Source organism: Thermobia domestica, chromosome 11 (genome assembly GCF_964235325.1).
Source record: "Thermobia domestica chromosome 11, izTheDome1.hap1.1, whole genome shotgun sequence".
NCBI classification, from domain to species: domain Eukaryota; kingdom Metazoa; phylum Arthropoda; class Insecta; order Zygentoma; family Lepismatidae; genus Thermobia; species Thermobia domestica.
The window spans coordinates 159,131,821-159,152,318 of NC_137464.1; the positions used below are offsets into that span (position 1 = coordinate 159,131,821).

The 20,498-nt window shown below is 35.2% G+C and overlaps 1 protein-coding gene across 3 annotated transcripts in view; it reads right to left on the bottom strand.

Annotated features, from left to right (window-relative positions):
• Dnah3 (dynein heavy chain 3, axonemal) overlaps positions 1–20,498 on the bottom strand; it is a 567,072-nt gene that overhangs the window by 331,682 nt on the left and 214,892 nt on the right. For all 3 annotated transcript variants that reach the window (XM_081731270.1, XM_081731268.1, XM_081731267.1), the window contains exons 17-19: positions 19,859–20,070; positions 16,468–16,667; positions 1,910–2,087 (exon numbers count right to left, since the gene is read on the bottom strand). In XM_081731270.1, coding sequence (XP_081587396.1) covers positions 1,910–2,087; positions 16,468–16,667; positions 19,859–20,070 — 590 coding nt within the window. The remainder of the gene's footprint in view (positions 1–1,909; positions 2,088–16,467; positions 16,668–19,858; positions 20,071–20,498) is intronic.

A 20,498-nucleotide genomic window follows, 5' to 3' on the forward strand; every position in this document is an offset into this window, starting at 1 on the left:
TTTTACCGTAGAATGGATAAACGGAACCTAATACCCCCTACTAAAACAGATTTGAGATTTTGATGCTGCAACAAAAATGCGATAACATGAAGTAAGACGCATCTGGAAAGCCAGAAATACTTTCCATCCTTAATCTAACCTTTCTTTAACGACTCAGACAAATTATGAATCTCACGGAGATAGAACTTAGTGCAACAGGAACGAAACAAATTGTCCAGTGTATAGATCGCTTCGTCGAGAGTTCGAAACCGTCGTCCCGACAGATGGTTGTCAACTAAGTAGAACAAATGTAATCCTATCGCCAAATGCCCGTGAAATCTGTATCAGCGTTTTTTTTTTTTTTTTAAATCGAATAACAGCATCACGGGCAGCTTTAATAACATATAGCTTCGTGCTGTTCTGAAGCAGAATAACATGACTTCGATTCTGCACAGGGTTCATGGTTTTCAGTTTTTCATGTTCATTTTCCAACTGATACAAATACATAGTTACACTGATCATCTGTCCTGATGACAGCTGTATAATTCAAGCAGCCCAACCACACCATCTGTGATGCAGTGGTGGTTTTGGCTGTTTCAGAGTGGGTTACTATAGTACCAAAACAATAGTGATGTCACTTCTCATTGAATTGGTTGATTGGTTAAGATTTAATGGGGGCATGAGAAACAAGGCTATTGGCCAATGGCCGACATAAGTTGCATTAAACATTCACAATAAAACTTCTTAAAAAGTGTAAATCAAATATAAAATATATAAAGTAAAAGAAGAAATCTAATAATAATAATAATAATAATAATAATAATAATAATAATAATAATAATAATAATAATAATAATAAGAAGAAGAAGAAGAAGAAGAAGAAGAAGCATTAAAACAGAGATCACAAAAAGAATAAAGGAATAAATAACAACATACAAAATATATAACAAGAAAATGACTCAAAAAATAGTAATAATAGAAACTCATAACTGGTGAAAACTTAAAAAGAAAATTCCTCAGAGCAAGTTATTCTTTCAGTCAAATGAATAAAGATGAGATTACGGTCACTAACGACTGCATTTTCCTCAAAACTTCACTAAGATTTTTAGGTAGTCCAAAAGTTGAGATCTGAGTATTTTGGACATTCTATAAATATGTGCCCAGTATTCAGTAGATTACGAACGGTCAGCGTCACGTACTAATAGGAATGTGTGAGATGAGAGTGTCCGATACGCAAGCGTGTAAGCATCACTTCATTTCCACGACTAGTAGTGACGCCATCTGCCAATTGCCCAAATGAAATTTAACTGAGTATAGTTTATTTTCTTTACCTGGTTTCATTCGGCTTGCTAGAGAGAGCGCATGCGTTGAAGGAAATAGCTACTAAGATCAGAGCAAGGAAGAGAATGTTACAGTACAACATCTGCCAAAGCGGCGTTTCTGGCTGTTCTGTCAGCATATTACTTCCCATTTTACATCAGCACTTCCGCAACGGATCCCTTTCCTGACGAAGCAACGAAGAAACACAAGCGTTTGTTTGTTTCGCTTTCTGAGTCTCAGTCCACTCATGAGAGACACGTTTCCTCATTTTATACAATTTCCCGAGTTGGTGGAGGTATTACTAAATTGTTTTCTAATTAAATTGAATGCCTTTATCAAAGCCTCATGTTTGATTATTATCAGCTTCAATAGCCGCCTTGAGTGCCTCGTTGTTTATAAATTGGACTTTTGGACATGATATAGCGTTGCGTCCAGGAGGGATCATCCGTTCAATTTTTCACGTTCTGCAATCCATGTAGAAACCACTTAAAATTGAAGAAAATAATAAATAAATAAAAATAAAAGAACATTCTAAATGTAAATTTAAACTGATTACCTTATCTATAATCAATTCATCTGAAAAGAGTTATAATACCAACTTGAAACTAACCTTTGTCCAAGCATCTATAATATCTTGCATTAGAATAAGTTTGTCCTCCCAAGCTTGCATTTCTTTCTCAAAAGGCTTCACATACGGGGAGCCTCTCATTGTTTGAGCTTTCAAGATATGGTCATCCAGCATCATCTGAATATCATCCAGTGCAGCCAGGATGTTAACACCGCTTTCTCTGTAACATACATGAATTTTCTACTTTAGTCTTCAATAGTTTTACAAAATAATATAGTACCTTCTGTACAAACGTTAGCAGAAGTGTTAGACTAATTAAACCAATGGAAAGAATTATAAGAGCTATTTAAACAAGGGTTGTAAACAAACTAGTGGTAACACTGAAAATTTGCTAGAAAGATTGTAGTTTAACGTCCCTGTTAGAACTGAAATTATACTGGATACAAAACTCTAGTTTCAAGTAAATCCGAATCACATGTACTTGCACGGGTAATCTCACTCAAGTTGTCAACCAGATGTACAATTTGGAAATGACTTAATTCACAACTGTACTTTTACATCTCATCAACATAATAGTCTGCCACTTTCTACTCCTCTTTCCTGATACATGAGACCAGTTACATTCTGTTAAAAAGACAATTGTTCTCAACAGTAAAGATAAACTCAAAACGCTTGTGCGCATTACGCAACCAACATCTAAATAGTTTTATTTTTCACTTTGAGCATGTTGGAATCACAAGAACTGATAACCTGAACAGTTCCAAAACTGTTCAATACCATCTATCTATCATTTCTATTATAGATAGTACCACATAAAATGTATTATCATGCAATGTTTTCAGTTTTCGCAGTACCTACAATATCAGTCCACCTCCGGTTTATTTTGGCTAGAAATCATTGTAATCATAATCTTGCCGAAAGTTACGATAGAAATCTTTTAAAGGTTCAATCTCTATCCAATTCTAGCTTCATTTTTGGTAATTTATGTGTGGTCAAGTGTACATACAGTATGGTGTTGTACTTTCAAGCTTTATGTTTGAGAGGACTTGTAAGAGTGTGTGCATTTCTTACACTTGTACGGGTGCTTACTCTCACACAATTTCTTAACACTAGGTAATTTAAAAGTTAAAAACTAACAATCCTGGCGCAAAAATTTTTGAGGGTCAGAGCCTACAATACTTGGGACGGTGTACAGTCAGCACATCAACTTTCCTCGGCGGGAGCTTATGTGCTTCGGATTCCACGTTAATCAGTAGGTCCCGTCTCAAATAACCTCGCTGCTGAAACGGTCGTTAAACTCAAAATCAACGCAATCCAACTTCCTTTACAATTAATGCTGGGTTTCTAGACTAGAGTTCGCTACTTCTTCCTTTCAAGTATATCTCCAATCGTCCTTACGTTGCTGAATGGACACCGCAATGCCAACACCATCTGGTAAGATCGAACTGGTCACCCATCTTTCCTTTGCCCAGACTCGACACTGCTAGTCTTCGATGCTCTAATGGGAAGCTGTATTTCACTATGGCTAAAACGTTGGCATTACTTTATTTACAACTCGTAATTAACATAAACAATATAGTTAAAGTAAATGTATACTACCCTGAAAAATTACGAACTCAATCTCTAACAATTCTAGAATAATCTTACGAGGGTAAGTCAACTGAAAACCATAAAAGTAGAAATAAATATCCGCATATGGCGCCAGTGAGCTGTAAGTTGGCATGCCTGTTTACGATAGTATGCCGGATGTCTCCTAGGTGGCAGCAGCCAGCAGATGCACAAACACCGGCGCAACAACAGTTCCAAAATGGCAGCCACAACAGCCACATGCACCAGCGAGGAGCAGCGTTCTGTGATTCGGTTTTTGCGAAGTGAAGGTGTGAAACCAATTGACATTTTTAGGCGAATGAAGCTTCAGTATGGAGATGCGTGTTTGTCACAGCCACAAATCTATGAATGGTGCCGGAAATTTGCAAATGGTGTTACGTCTGTGGCCGATGCTCCACGCCCCGGCCAGGCTCGGCGCGTAGTGACTCCAGAGACCATTGCAGCCGTTGAAGCCATCGTTTTGGAAAATCGCCGTGTGACAATAGACGAAATTGCAGCATGTGTACACATGAGTCATGGATCGGCACATCATATTGTGAATGATGTTCTCCAGTTTCATAAGGTGTCTCCAAGATGGGTGCCCCGACAACTGACGCCTGAACTGAAACAGCGACGTGTTGATGCGTGCGAAGACCTTTTGTGGCGTGCTGAACGTGACGGTAATGCCTTCCTGTCACAAATCGTCACTGGAGACGAAACATGGGTGCATTACCATCAGCCTGAAACAAAGCGAGCGAGCAAGGAGTGGTCCGCTGTTTGGTCCGCTCAAAGAAGCAATGGGCGGCAGGAAGTTCCACTCCGATGAAGAGTTACGCAACGTGGTGCACGAGTGGTTGCGCCGTCGCCCAAAAGATTTTTTTTCTGCAGGTATTCAGGCTCTTCCGAAGCGCTGGCGGACTTGCATTTCACGAGGAGGGGACTATGTTGAAAAGTGATTTACTTCTGTACCCTGTGTGACCAATAAATAATATTTAAAAAAATAATTATGGTTTTTCATTTGACTCCCCCTCGTAAAATGATATTCTCCATAGTGGTCACTTACAATGTATCTTAAAAAGTACCTTTACGGTTCACAAAGAAAGTAGGGCACAATAAAAAAATCAAGTCAGAAAGGAAAATTCTGAGGAAGAAACGAAGCCTACACAACAGCTCATGTTCTTGCTTGTAACTTGAAATATGGATTCATTGCTTCTCTGTCATTGTATGGTGGATACTAAAGTTTCCAGGCAAATCGGTAAAAATCATTGTTGGTCGTGATTAATTTTAAATTAAACTATTAATGGTTTAAAGCGTGGATGGTCTAAGGAAATCTTTCTATTTCTTATATCCATATTCAATTTACTATCCAAACATCCATTTGAGGAAGAATGTAGTCAGTGAAAGAAATAATAACGATACAGATAAAATTTCATTGTCCAACATACAGAAATCGATAATTTAGTTTTTCTTTTTTATGTGGTGCTAGAATCAATTACACGCTTCGCTTGGTTCAATTTTAAAAAAAATACTAATATGTTCCATTAGTAAGTCACGTTTTACTATTATTGAAGCGCTCTCTGATATCGGTCATTTTCAATCATTTTTATCTCCCCCCTCCTCCTCCCCCATGTTTCGAGGCTGAATTTGGATTTAAACGGCACTGTGTCACTGTTTATCACAACAACCCCGAAAACTACGGATTCGACACTAGTATAGGCAATTTTCAATGAAATATATGTCATTGTTGAATCCATAGTTTTCCGGATCGCTGAGATAGACAGTAACACTTCCAATGCCGTGCCCCGCAACATGGATATGGGTGATTCTGAAATTAAGGGGAATTTTCAGTCCCTCTGATTTTTCAGCCTCTAGATACGCAATATTAAAGTAACAAAGTTATTATTAAATAAAAAATAATTAGTACTTTGTGTTCCCAGAGTTTATTTTAACATTTATTTTATTTTTCTGCTTTTAAAAAAGCGAAAAAATATGTGAAATGTAACCTCCATGGAGTGTCCCCACCAGCATTTTTCAACATTAACAGAAGAGAAAAACATGTTTTCACTAGAAAATTCGTGAAAAATCCGCATAAGTTACTACTGTAAGACATAAATAATGAAACTACTTAGCAAGAAATAAAATTTTAAGGTCATTTTCATGGCCTATTTAATGCGAAAATATTGTCCCTGGGTTGTGAGGTAACCTCCATGGAGTACTTTTAAAATTACCAGAAACTCTACTAGGAAGCAACATTGTCCAGTCTCTAAATCTGAAAGTGAAGCTCAGAGCAGCCATTTTGTGAGTGATATGTTGATGTGTGTGTGTGCAGTATTGTGTTCGTGAAAAATCTTCACATCTTGTGGAAAATAGGTGCGTACTCTTTGATCTTGTAACCTCCATGTATTTGCTAGTTTTATTATTAAAAATGTTGAAAATGTTTTTTTCAATTGATTATTGCTAAAATAGCAGTTTTCCTACTAAAAACGAAGTCATTGCATATATAGTCTTTTATCTTTGAGTATCAGGCTGTCTGAAGTGCACTTTTGTAACCTCCATGGAAGTAACCTCCATGGTTTCTATCTAGCATGGAGGTTACACATGATCCATGGAAGTTACCATAATGAGCATTTCATGATGTTATTATAAAAAATAGTTATATATTTGAGTTACTATGAGCTTCTTATTGAAATGCTACCTATTAGAGCTACCCGGAGGAAACATTCCAAAAAATTCCATCATATGTTTGCTAAACATGCTACTATAATATATATTACATGTTGTCTTCAATAATACATGATTTGGTTGATGAATATTGAATTAAAATTTAATTAAATGTTATACATGAGTAAAATTTCGAAATAGAACATCTGTACCATTTGTTGTTGACTATCTCTTTGAACAAAAGCACTAAATGTTTGAAGTTAGGTGTTAGGATGTGCACTTTGTAGAGTCCAAGCTAATAAAAACAGGTTTGTTGCTGATTAAACCTGGATTATTAAAATTATTGATTTACTTTTTTATTTTATAGAGAGAATGGCACCAAAAAAAAAAAAAAAAAAAAGAATGGTAGTGTAAAAGTAACAATGGAATAAAATAAAAGCGTTAACTGTGGAGAGAAAAAGCCAAGTAAGGTATCAGAAATAGGAAAATGAAAAGAGAATCAGAAAGACGAAGAAGAGAAAGAATAAAAGCAGATCCTGTATTACACGAAGAATTCAAAATAAAAGAGAGAGATAGATACAAAGCCAGAACTACAAGCGGAATGATTTTAAAAAATAGCAGACATGAGTAAACGAAAGGAAAGAGCCTAGAGAAAAAAAATACGTGAAAAAGTTAGAAGGCATAAAGAAAAGAAGAAACGAAGAAAAGAAGGAAGCAGTAAATAAAATGTTGGAAGGGGCAACTCCTCCTGGCAGTGATAATGGTGGTAACAATCGAAATGTCTTAAGGAATTATATTGTTGGGCCTAATTTTGACCGGGTAGAAACCAGCCGAAAGAAAAGTGGTAAGAAAATTGCAAAACGAAATAAAGCTAACAAGGAGAAAGCAGACTTTAGTAAATGAGCTTCGGGGTCATTTTTCGCGAAGTGCTAGTGCATATTTTAAGTGTTAATATTACAAATTGGGAGAGCGCAACAGCTAAAAATAACGGAGAAAAAGCGTCTTGAAGTTTCCGACTCGCCGCATACACCGTACGACGCATGAAGTTATCAAGTGAGGGCGTGTCAGATTGAGGAACATCTACGACTCACGTGCAAAGGGTGCCGGGTTCGGTTTCCGCCCAAATCAACTTTACTTTTTTTTACTTCAACCAATAAAGTAGCCATTTGTAGCTACAAGTAAACTATTAATTCTCCATATGTTTATAATGAATAAAACAATAGATATGTTGAAATCAGTTGTAAAATCCTTCAACGTTTCATGTTAACTATCAACAAAGTGTAATCTATTCCGTAAATATATTGATATCACGAGTTATATTATGGTTGCCCCAGTCATTGTGTAAAAAATGTTCTTCACGCTTCGTGTTTACATCTGTTGACAGTGTGCGAATTATAACTGAAATGAGGGGGGCAATCTCCTTTGGTTATAGCTACCAAAGGGGATGGAAGTGCCGTCAAGTGACATGGGGAAGAAACACATTGGTATTAAATATGCGCATACTAAGCTGCTTTCAATGTAATCCTGACACTAAATGCAGTCATTTTCATGAGGGACAATACAACTCTGTGCCTGCTGCACAGAGAAAAATCCGTTCTCTGGGCAGCGGTAACAAATATACGGTATCCTCTTGCTTACAATAGAAATCAGTACGGAGCATACGTTATCCGCATGCTGCATAGGCACTGCCCTTAGATGTTACATCATGCCGTTGCAGGATGTCTGACATCTAACAGTTTTCCTTATCCCATTCATATACTTCTGTTACCTTCGTCAGCTATATGTTATATACATCCATTTGTATGTAAGATCCTGACCGCCGACATTGTTTCATACGGAAAGTACGTATAGATGGAACACTTACACAGAAAATATTATAAAACATGCGTTTTCAGTTATACGTCTGCTGTACGTTAAGTCCAAAAACTACAGGAATTACGCATGTAACCTATCTTTTTAAGTACGCCACCTACATTTTTTTCTCAGTGTGTTTCAACCATAAAGTGTATTTTTTTATGTAACAGCATTTATGAACTGCTACAACATATTTTCAGATCTTCGTACTCTTACTCTAACCTAACGATGTTCAGAAGTTTCATTATAGTTACGTGTTAAAAGTTCCGTAATTTTACTTAACTACTGCACCCAGTACCAAATAAATCTCAACAAACGTTGTGTTATCAAGATGTATAATCCGCCAGTGACAACGAAAACGATGCCAAATTTTTTGGGATATCGACAGAACTTACACAGCAAACTCTTTTGTTATGTTGAAATTATGTACTCTAGAAACACCATCAGACATTACGTGGCCTTAAAATGTCTACTAACATCTCCGAATAAAGTCGAGTTTTTTAGAGAATAGAGGCAGTACTCATAATTGTGTTTCCCTCAAAAGCAAATAGAGCCACTGTGGATACTAAAGACATTGTTGCGGGATTGGAACAGCTTTTCTTAGAAAACAGAACATACCTGTTTACGTTTACTGCAATTTTAGCTGTGTGCATACATCTATATTAAGCATTCAATTCAAAATATTACTTTGTCTTAAATTTTACCAGTGAATAAAACTTAAATATATCTTCAGTGAGTATGTTTTGTAACCTCCGTGGATATTAATGTAACCACCGTGTTTGTCAAATTAATAAATTACCATTTTTAAAAAAAAATATATTTTCTTGACCTCATCCATTGTAATGATTGTATTTGTTTAGCCCTTAGGTGTTTAAAAAACAAATTATACATTATTTCCCCGATTTTTAATTTTAAGAGTTTTCCAATGCCAAAATTCCCCTTAATTTCAGAATCACCCATATATATCCCCCTCATCCATGTTGCGGAGCACGGCATTGGATGAACAGTGACTGAGATGAACAGTGACACTTCTGATGCCGTTTAAATCCAAATTCAGCCACGAAACATGGGGAAGGAGAGGCTCGGCATTGGAAATGTCACTGTCCATCTCAGCGATCCGGAAAACTATGGATTCGGCACTGATATTGGTCATTTTCGATCATTTTTATCTCCCCTTCCCCAAGTTGCTGGGCTGAATTTGGATTTACATGGAATCGGAAGTGTCCCTGTACATCTCAGAGACCCTGAAAACTATGGATTCGACACTGATATTGGTCATTTTCAATCACTTTTATCTTCCCTTCCCCAAGTTACTGAGCTGAATTTGGATTTACACGGAATCGGAAGTGTCACTGTTCATCTCAGCGACCCCAAAAACTATGAATTTGATACTCATATTGGCCATTTTTTAATAATTTTTGTGTATATCCCCATCCCCTAAGTTACACCATCAAAGTGAATAGATAAAAACACACCCAGACCCAAACCTCATCTATGTTGAAAATTTGATCGAAATCGGTCGGGTGGTTCAAGAGATTAAGAGTCACAAACATAGTCACTTTCAATTTTATAATACAGATTACATGAGGTCAAAATGAGTACATTATCACTATTTGATTTTCTTATTTGTCAACAGCAGTATTAAGAAATGTGAACACACAGAAATATCTGTACGATGTAGGTGTGAACAATACTATCAGTCAGTGAGGTCGAGTCTAGATTGCAAATTTTCATATAATTTATTTCATTATATTAAATAACACTTTTACGAATCTAAATCTCTACTTAAAAGTTATTTCTTCTGGTGAAAAGTTATTAGGTGTCATCACTTTAGGCCTGTTTTTTTTAACCTTTCTGCTTTAGAAGCCACCGGTTTATGTTCAAATGAGGAAACAAAGAACATAACAAGCATAGAACAACTATAAAGGTATCTGGTGGCTTGCATCAATAGAATCTCGCTTTCAGGTTTAAAATTTTATACTACAAACATATAGTGATGAACTACTAAATTAAAATCGCTATGAACCTAGAAGATATCAGAAAACTCTATTGAAGAAATTATCCCGCAAGAACATTGATCGCCTTATTTATTAACGTGGAATTCGTTGACTTGAAAACCAAGAGTGCCCAGCACCCCAATGTGACATGGTCCACACATTAAATCTGACGCAATCCACTGTCAGTGACGCCATTTGTCTCCATCTTGGTCTTTGGTACGTATATAAGTGCCAGGTTCACAATCTCCTTCCGCACTACATTGCTAAACATAAGATGAACTATACGAAAGACACATGGCAGGGTCGAAGTAGATGACGGTTGTCTCATTCAATGAAGCCTACACGTCTCACATGTAATAGTCAGGCCCGTATTTATATATTATGCGCCCCTGTGCTCTAAATAATTTGCCGCCTCCCCAAAAACGACCAATATTAGAGTTGAATTCACAGTTTTTAAAGTCACTGAGATGAACAGGGACAGTTTTAATCCAATTCAATTTCAAGATCACACCGCTTCCCAGGGAGAGGGCGAGATTTTAAAAGTAATCGAAAATGACAGATATTAGTGTTGAATTCATGGTTTTCGAGGTCGCTGAGTTTAATGGTATCAGTTTTCATGATGTTCAAGTTCATCCTCACCTCTTGAAGTGAGGGTGTGAGAGGATGACTTTTTAAAAGTAATCAGATCAGCTAGCTAATTAGTAACAACTGTAATTAGAGCGAATTAAACACATTAACATATTTCCTCACGCTTGCGCGGGACTCTGCGAGTTGCTAGTTTTAAATATCACTTTATTGTGAATCTTTAAAAAAAAATCCAGAATTTTGCTGATCCTTAATCCTGCCGCCCTATGCTCGGGCATAGAATAGCACTTACCTAAATACGGGCCTGGTAGTAGTAAGATTTGGGCAATTACCTATCATCACACCTTATGCAAGGCACGTCCTGACTTTTGCCGCCAGTGCCAAGAAAGTTGTCAGCAGAAAATAGTGAACCGCCAGATAAGGATACGATGGAACGTCCGAGGAACGAATGAAACTACCATTCTTAAGCGAACCATTAGTTGAGTTACAAAGAAAGTTCCTGACTTAAGGATACTTATAGATGTTTAAGAGGCCGGTGAACTAATACCAGGATTGCACTAAAATATGAAATTCTCTTCAAGAATCTAGAGCCAAAGCAAATAGTTTAAAAATTCTTGTTCCAAAGAATCTAAAAAGGAGTATCGTTGATATTATCATTTAGAGTATTTAACTGGAGGTCGCTCGGGCATACTATCCACAAGATAATAAAAAGGTTCACTTGCAACGGGATAGCTGACTTTGTGAAGGAATATGTGAGGACATGCCTTGAATGCGAAAAAGCTAAACCTACTAATCAGAGAAGAATGGGTAGACTTGGTTCACGCGCAGTAGAGCGTACAAACTTTAATCGGATAGTTAACATGATTGGCTCCAACTGCATGGTTAATGTGATTGGACCACTTCTGATATCTGAAGGATACTGTTACATATCTTTGATAGCTGTGGATAATTATTCGAGATTTTGCATGCTACAATGGCTGAGATTATCCTCAAAATATGTATATATGAAAAATTATTATCTGTTTACAAAATATGAATTTACAGATTCTTTTGAGCGATAATGCTTTTGTATTTACATTTGGCTATTTCCAAGATTTATGTTTAACCTGAGGATAAAACATATAAAATTAAATTCGTAACATTTGGAAGCAGAGAGATACATGAAGACATTAAAGCTGTCAATAAAATCGAATTTTCTGATCAGCAAAATTGAATTCTGTATTAAGAGAATTACAGTTTAATCTGAACTTATGTAAACGTGAGGGCATGCGTTCAGTTCATTCGAAATTTATTTTTGGTACATTATTGAACAGTCAATTAGAAATAAAATAAGGTACAATGGGTGCGAACGTAAGGACAGAAAGGTCTGAAGATTCACGGAAAAGAGTCAAGAAAAATATGAAGGTTTGTTAGGGAAAACATATCTCTTTGAAAAACAGCGTAGAGAGATTAACATAAATGTCTGAGACTTAGTCTTTATCGAGGACCACGAGAAATAATCGCTTAAAGATAAAATCAGTAAACGTTTAACTTATTACTAGGCTGATCTTTTTTTCGATCAAGAAGTTCTTATCGCCTAATATGGAAAGGAATTAATAACGCTTAAAATATTCGTAAGGACATGTAAATGACATGAAAAAGTATTGGAAAAGACATTATATATACTATATATATACACACACATAGTGGCGGATCCAGGATATGATCAAGGGAGGGGCTAAACCATAGTTTGCCGCTTTATCCAGTGTAAAACAGGATTGAAGTCAATTTTATCCAGTGTATACCTGAGGGTCAAGGGGGGAGGTATAGCCCCCCTTGGATCCGCCCTTGTATATATATATATATATATAAAATCCTAAGTAGAATTATGAGTTCTGAATTCAGAAATTCCATAAAATAAATTACTAACGAAAGAGAATGTAAACTTTAGTAGTTAAATTAGAATTAATTAAGTTAGATTAAGTACAGGGGAGTTCAGATTTCAATTAGACATAAGTTAATAAGATAAATTTAAGAGGTCATAAAATATATTGTAGTGATCACAATTAAGTTTGTTTCATGCTCATAAATCTTTAGCATTATAACCAAAATCACGTAGAGTTAGTGAGTCTTGTGAATGAACGAAACAATGACGATCTGTTAAAAAGATATAAAAAAATAAAAAATAGCTTTAAGTAAAACAGTAGCATCTTGTTATATTAGATATCATATTTCTTATGTGAATCTACAGGAATGATTTAGAAGTTATTAATCCATGTAAACGGTTGTCCTTGGCTAATGAGTGGAGATGTATAGGAACTGAGGTGTTGAGTGTTTTCAAACTTCGAATTTAATTGGAATGAGCATCGTAAGAAGATTCCTTAGATGAAGTTACTTAGCAATTATACCTATATTGGAAACGGATCTTCTACCACTGATTATAGTATCAACTAGAATCGTCCAAGAATTTCTCCACGATCACGGAAAATTAATATATAATTTTTTCAACGATAAATTTTATAATTTTTACGATGGTGGGACAATTTGTAACTTATATAAATTCCGAAGATGAAAATCCTAATGTTTTGTTGTTGTTGTTGTTGCATCACGCCAAGACAAAATAATCTGAAGGACACAAAATGAGAACGAAATAAGAATAAAAATATGTACAAAAAATGAAGAGTTATAGTGAAAATAAAAGAAAAAATATTATCAATTCTTTTTATTGTTTGCAGTGATATGTGGTTGAAATAACGTAAATAATTTCTCAAATCTTTCTTTTCCTTTTTCTTTTTTCTTTTTCTTTTTTTTTTTCTAAAGAAAGAAACACTACATTGTAAACGGTTCCTCTGGTAGTGATGACCATGGTTAGGGGAGCGGCAACTCGTTGAATCATATCGTTCTTGCCTACAAGTTGTGTGTAATGAGCGTTACTTCCTTACCTCTATGTTTCGAATAGCATAAGAACTGGCCTTTAATTGTCTATCCTGCTATCATGGGTTCCGATAAATGTAGGGCTAAATAACTGACTTCGCAGAGAATGGAGGAAAGTGTAACTTAAGGTGCGTCAAAATTCTAATAGTGCATTGGATTAAATGCGGTTTAACGTCGTAAAAGTAATTTCGTTTCATTTTGCATATAAAGTTTGCTACTTAAAATTAAGTTTGAGAACGTGAGTGCTAAAAAGTCAAAAATTAACACAATTTAAAGATAGTAATTCTATGTGAAATAGTAAAAGTTTGCTTTTAATAGAAGAATTAATGAATTAAACCGTGTAATAAGTTGCAATAGAGAATTAATTACTTATTACACAGATTTCATAAAATCTGAAAATGTTGGTTGGTTAGCTTTTAAAAGAGTGAGCGGTGCATTAAACTTAGTATGCATACGAGAATTGGTTAGAATTGGAGGAATTTTATGTAAAGGTCGACGAAATTAACAAATTAAATTGCTTAAAAGTGCAAAAATAGTGATAAATATATTAAAAGAATGTAAAATTGGGATTCAGTTGGTGATTGGATCTAATAAGAAATTTGTAGAAGTGATTCCAAGTACGTCTGGTGTATATCAGAAACATTTAATACTGTTGTGCTTATAATTTTGTTTAAGTAGTAGCTGAACTAAAAACGAGTGCCACCTTAAATGCTGGTCGGGTCTGACATTAACAATACATTAAAATTGGATAATAATAATAATAATAAAAAAAAAAAATTGAAACCTGATATATGTGAAGCGTTTGAAGTATGAACAGCAGAATTCAGTTGTGCTTCAAAATTAGCCATTAAAAAGTTAAATATTCGGGAAATTGAAACAGTGGTAAAATTGCACTTTGTAGATGAAAGTAACAGAAAGAGTTGGGAAAGTCTTGGAAGACAGTATTTGACCAGGAAAAGAGGAACAGCGTACAATTGGTAAAATACACCTATTCAAATTTTCTAAAGAAATAAGGCAAGTACGATCAATTTTAGTGCTGGGTTTATTTATGGAAATAATGTTAAATGCAGTGCACATAATGAGTGCACATTTGAAAACCGTTATCTACTTGTCTAATTGAGATTCGCAAGAAAATTTAAACTTTAAGAATATCATAAAATACTGAAACAAAAAGTTTGAATTATCGATTTTTTTGAACTGATCTTAAGTAGTTGTGCGTTGTGTATACCTCAATCTTACATAGAGCATTTGTGGTAGGAAGTTCCTAATTTAATTTACATATATATATATATAAAAAATGAAAGTGACTATGCTTGTCAGTAAATAGCTCTTGAACCAGCTGACCATTTCGATCAAATTTTCAACATACATGAGGTTTGGGCTTGAAATGTCTTTTATCATTTCACTTTGATAGTAAAATGTAGGGAAGGGGGTATATATGAAAATAAATAAAACTTAATAACTCTTGAATCACTAGACTGATCTCGATCAAATTTGCCACATAGATGATGTTCGGGCCTTTGATGATTTTTATCATTTCTCTTTGACGGTGCAACTTAGGATAAGGGGAGGGGATATATATATATATATATATATATATATATATATATATATATATATATATAATGAATTCATTTCGATAGTAAGACTATCCATGGCTTTGGATTGATTATTTTAACAAAAGAAACACTGACCAAAGCTCAAAACACACTTTCTTTAAATTATAATTTGTAACGGTTTCGGATATTTAACATATATGACTGTTACAGAATTTAAACTTTGTCATAACAATGACTATATATATATCTGTATTTTCATTTATTTTCGATAGTGTCTGAAGAAGGATATGTTAGATATCCGAAACCGTTACAAATTATAATTGAAAATAAAATGTGTTTTAAGCTTTGGTCAGTGTTTCTTTTGTTAAAATGAAAATGAAGTCATACGTTTATGACTCTTTGAACCACCCGAACGATCTCGATCAAATTTTCAACATAGATGAGGTTCGGGCCTGGGATGTGTTTTATCATTTCACTTTGACGGTGCAACTTGGGAGAGGGGGGGGGGGAAGATATATAAAAATCATCTAAAATAACCGATATTAGTGTCGAATCCATAGTTTTCAAAGTCGCTGAGATGATCAGTGACACTTCCGATGCCCTTGAAATCCAAATTCAGCCTCGTAACTTGGGAAGAGGAGAAGATATAGAAAAATGATCGAAAATGACCGATATTACTGTCGAATCCATAGTTTTCTGGGTTACTGAAACAAACAGTGACATTTCCGATGCCGTGTAAATCCAAATCCACCCCGTTATGTCCAAAATGAAACTATTCTTCCCGTGCGAAGAACGGGTATTCTGCTAGTTACTGCATAAACTTAAATTGTTCCTTTTAAAGTCAAATTATTTGTCAGAATTTCACTACTGTATTTTCAAATAATAATATTTACAAGTTTGGATGTTTAAGAATTTGTACATTTTCCATAAATACTTGTTCGATACTCAAAAGGATTCAAGATACTTACATTTTCTTTGAAATAGCTCCTTTAGAATTTAGTAACCTAACAGAATATTTCATGTGATTTCTTGTTATACACATTAAAATTTACCAGAAAATATAAAATAAATGAATAAATGTTCCTTTTTTTCTTTTATTTCTGAAGTGATTTGCAGGTTGTCTCTATATGCTACTGGACTCTAAGTCACTTATTTTCTATAACATTGGTCACAGTTTGTTGATATTTTGCGACGCATGGTATGGGAAGACATAGAGAACAACTAGAGTTAACTTCAACTTCTTAAATAAAATGAGAGGCGAAAGGTGCAGTAGTCATATTTCGAATCAACTGGTGTAGACACTTTTCTACTCCTGTTTCGACCTCTTTCCCTCACACACACAAAAACACTTTCACAATAGAGATTTCGTACCAAGCTAGTGTAGTTATTCAGTTTGATGTGTGTAAATATAATTATATAAAAATTTGGTTTGAAAGAAGCTGACCTGTATGGTTTTAGTTCAAAACACATATCTGCCCATTCAACTTTCATCTTCTTCAACGCTCTCTCTAATGAGTATTCTTTTGTAGCAGAAGCACCTATCTCCTCTAATTTTTCTATATAGAACGTCAAACCATATTCAATCATGTCTGACAACGTGGATTCAGGAGTCGGCTTCAATTCTACGCCAACTATTTCACTCATCTAGAAACAAATATATGTGGTTACAGAATGTACCAGAAAATACATAAAGGGAAAATATATAAATAGAAATTACGAGAAAAATATAAATTAGATAATTAGATGGATAGTTCAAGTAGGCATCAAGATGAATAGTAAAATTTTAAAAATGTTATGGTTAAACAAATAACATTACAAAAAGATGCCAATTTAGGTTACACTTTGATACCACAGAACAAAGCGTTATCGGAAGTAATTCTTACAATATTTGTTTTCTTTACTTTAAAAATTTCTAGCAACCATAAAGGTCTTGAAATGGAGAAAAAGAATCTAATAGAACATACGATGGATCTAGCGTTTCATATTCCTTAGTGAAAGAACTAGATTAGATCCATTCTAAATTACAGTACTGTACCGTTACAGTACAGTAACTTAATGTAAATTAGTTGGATGTTCGATTGTCTATTCGTATTGCGGTGGTCCAGCCTATTCGCGGTCCGACCGCTATGGGCGTGGAATTTCTAGTGTATATGATTATTATTTCTCAGAGTCAATGAACGCAACATACATGAGTAATTCATACTCATTTTACCTTTCTACAAATTCCCCCAATATCTGAATATGATCTACTTCTCTAAATCCAGCCTGTTCCTTTATTGTTGTAGCCATTTCTAAATCCAGCCTATTCTCTTGTTGACCGAGGTCTAACTGTTTTCCTATACTAAGAGTCAATACTTTCGTAAACACTGTGTAAATTGCAGGGAGTAGATTAAGGTCTATAATTGCGTAGATCTTCTCTGTCTCCTTTCTTATATAGCAGTATAAGATCATGGCAGTATTCGACAGCTTCACAGACATCTGGTATAAAGCTCCTCTAGGACATTTTCCGCTTCTTCACTAGCTTTCTTTAGTAAGCGTAATTCCATTTTCTTCTGGTACCTTCCTTCGTTTCATGCTCCCTATAGCGTATGTGACCTCTTGCAGTACACGCTGTGGTGGCTCAGTAGTAGAGCGTTCACGTCTGGTGTATGGGATCCTTGGTTCGATCTAAGCTCGCGTCAAGTGAGTTACTCCCCCCCCACCAAAAATAAAAAACTATCCCGTCCTTATTTAAACGATCACGTCTTAGTGTTCTGACTACGGACCTGACTGTAATGCTTGATAGAAAAATGCTAATTCATGCAATGCAAGAAAAAGTATAAGAGTGGTTCTGCTTCATATTTCCCTTACATATACGGTTTCCTTATATATGCGGTACTCGCATATCACACATACACTGTATTACTGTTTCAAAGAAACAAATAAAAACGGATATATGGTTATCTTAAGTATAAATTTCCCAAATCATAGACATAAACTTAACCACCTCACTCACAACAACACATATCAGCACACTAATGGAAAACAGTAATGCAGTAGCTCACAGTCAAATGATGCTTAAAAAAAAAAAAAAAAAAAAAAGTATGAAAAAAAGAAACTATATCTCATCTGAGGCCTCATTCAGTATCGATCTTCGCAAAACTTGTGAATCGCAACGCAACGCAAGAAATACAACAAGCAATTATAACTACTATGTCAATTATCGCCAACTAAAATGCAAATTTTTCGCTGCGATAACGCGAACGCAATAAAAAGGTCCCTGATGTATTAGTACTATTCATAATAAGATTTATTCTCTCTCTTTTTTTTTCTTTCTTTGTCAGAACTTGTTACTGAATGCGAGCTCCAAAATTTTTCATAGTCTCTGTTTTATACGGTCTTACAAGACCGCGTCCTGTCGCTTTTGTTTCCCTGAACACACGAAAGGCTAGCCTTAATCAGCCTCGTCAGCATTCGTCCACTTTCGATGCATCGTGTTGAATTTGTGTATTGCTTAAATGGTTTTCGTCTGCTGAGGGTGACAGGAAAGCGATTGTCACCGCCCCAATCTCAAGATTATATGAGAAAGGCGGAAGGCTATTAGCCCATAGCCTACAATGTGTTCTTGCAGAAGCTTCACTTCAAATATCTATCATTACTCGTGTGATGTTTGAACGTGCATTATGAAATAAATCCGACTTAATAAAATTAATCGTATCAATGTCCAAAAGCAACACTTCAGGCTGATGTATAAATAAATGGATAGGTTAAGCCTTATAGCCTTAATGGATACTACGTCCCTTGGGAGGGGAAGTCTATGTTTCTCTTATGAGAAAGCCTTTGACTATGAGAAAACTTTCGATTCGGCGAAGACATCGGCGGTTATTAACACTCTCAAATCAAGTGGTATCGAAAATGTCTATATAAAAATTATAGATAATATCTATAAACAAGCCAGTGTAAATACCTAATTGTTCGGCTGTACTACCACCGTAACAACAGAGAAGAGGATGTGAGAGGGTGATACTATTTCTCCCAAGTACAAACGTACTTGAGTATGTGCTTCGATCTCTCAACTGGAAGAATGAGAGAATAAATGTAACGGCGAACATCTGACCCATCTTTGTTTCGTTCCTGTCTCATATATATATATTTCTTTTTCCTTCCTTCAATATTGATACATCCTACTTGACTTCTGTTATTCAGCATTATGAAACCATCAACTCAGGGAATACTGTTTCACTTTTATATATCTACCACACATCTTACAGTTTTTCAATACTTTCTTACACGTGCAATTTATTTTTTCTAATTTACTATTTGTTATGTACAGACTATATGAGAAGAAGACTCACAATTTAACGTGGGGTCGGATTAAACCTGATACAATTGGAGATTGGCCACATTCCATCCACTGAAGACATGGACTTATCATTTTGTTATTCTAGAGTTATCATGATAAAACGTTAATGAAATAAGCTTTTTCGAGACTAAATAATCTATATATCTGATGCACGAGAATTAAATTAAAATTTCAGTGTGGAAGTAGTTGTTGTTGTTTGTTGAAGTTTAGCATCTTTCTTCAGCACCGAGGCTATATGAGATGTTGACCTACAGGTCAAATTGAAATCCGAATTGCAACAATGTGTTTAAAATTTAATGCTTTCCCACTGAGAATCGAACCTGGTGACCAGCATGCTAGCTACTAGATCAGTGAGAAGAACAGGTAGAAGTTCGAATCTCATGTTATACTGTAGGCCAGCGTCTCATACGGCCTCGGTACTGAAAAGAGACTTTCAATCTTTGAAAATATATGAAGAGAAAAATAAATCAATTATCACTGGCTCGCAACTTACATGTTCCCAATGTCTTGGTTTTAGTCCAGGGTTGCAAATAGTTTGTAAGATTGGCACGAACTGTTTGAATTTGTCAACTTTAGCTCTTGTCATTTCTGCAATGCGCTTGGAGCCAGGAACTTCATGAAAAGTCCTCGTAAGTTTATGCAATAACCTAAACATTTGATCTACCTCAGCCTCAATTTGGTTAGCATCCAATCCAAGGAAAGGGCCTATAAAAAAATGAATTATAACAATTGCTTAGTTGTTAATTAATTATTCATTTATTGTAAGTAAACCAAATTTCTAAGTACACTTTATTTAAAAATTTTGTTTTAAGGTATCCATCCTTTTTTATTTCTCATGGTAGAAAAGTTCACTTAAAAAAAAAAATCAACAACAAGAAGCAGCTGAGAATCTTTTCATTTTCAACTGAGCAAAGACTACCTTACGTTGAGTGAGCTTCAAGTCAATGTTAATGGACTATCCTTTGTTAAGCGCGACATTCAGTTTCGCAGAAGGAGAAACAAAAACTGTAAAAATCACGTTCTGGACAAGAAGTCTTCAGAAATCCTCATCTGTCATTGCAGCACCATAGTGCTATATTCCAAAAACATATGCATGTTCAGAAAACAGACGCTTCTGTATTGAAGCCACGCCA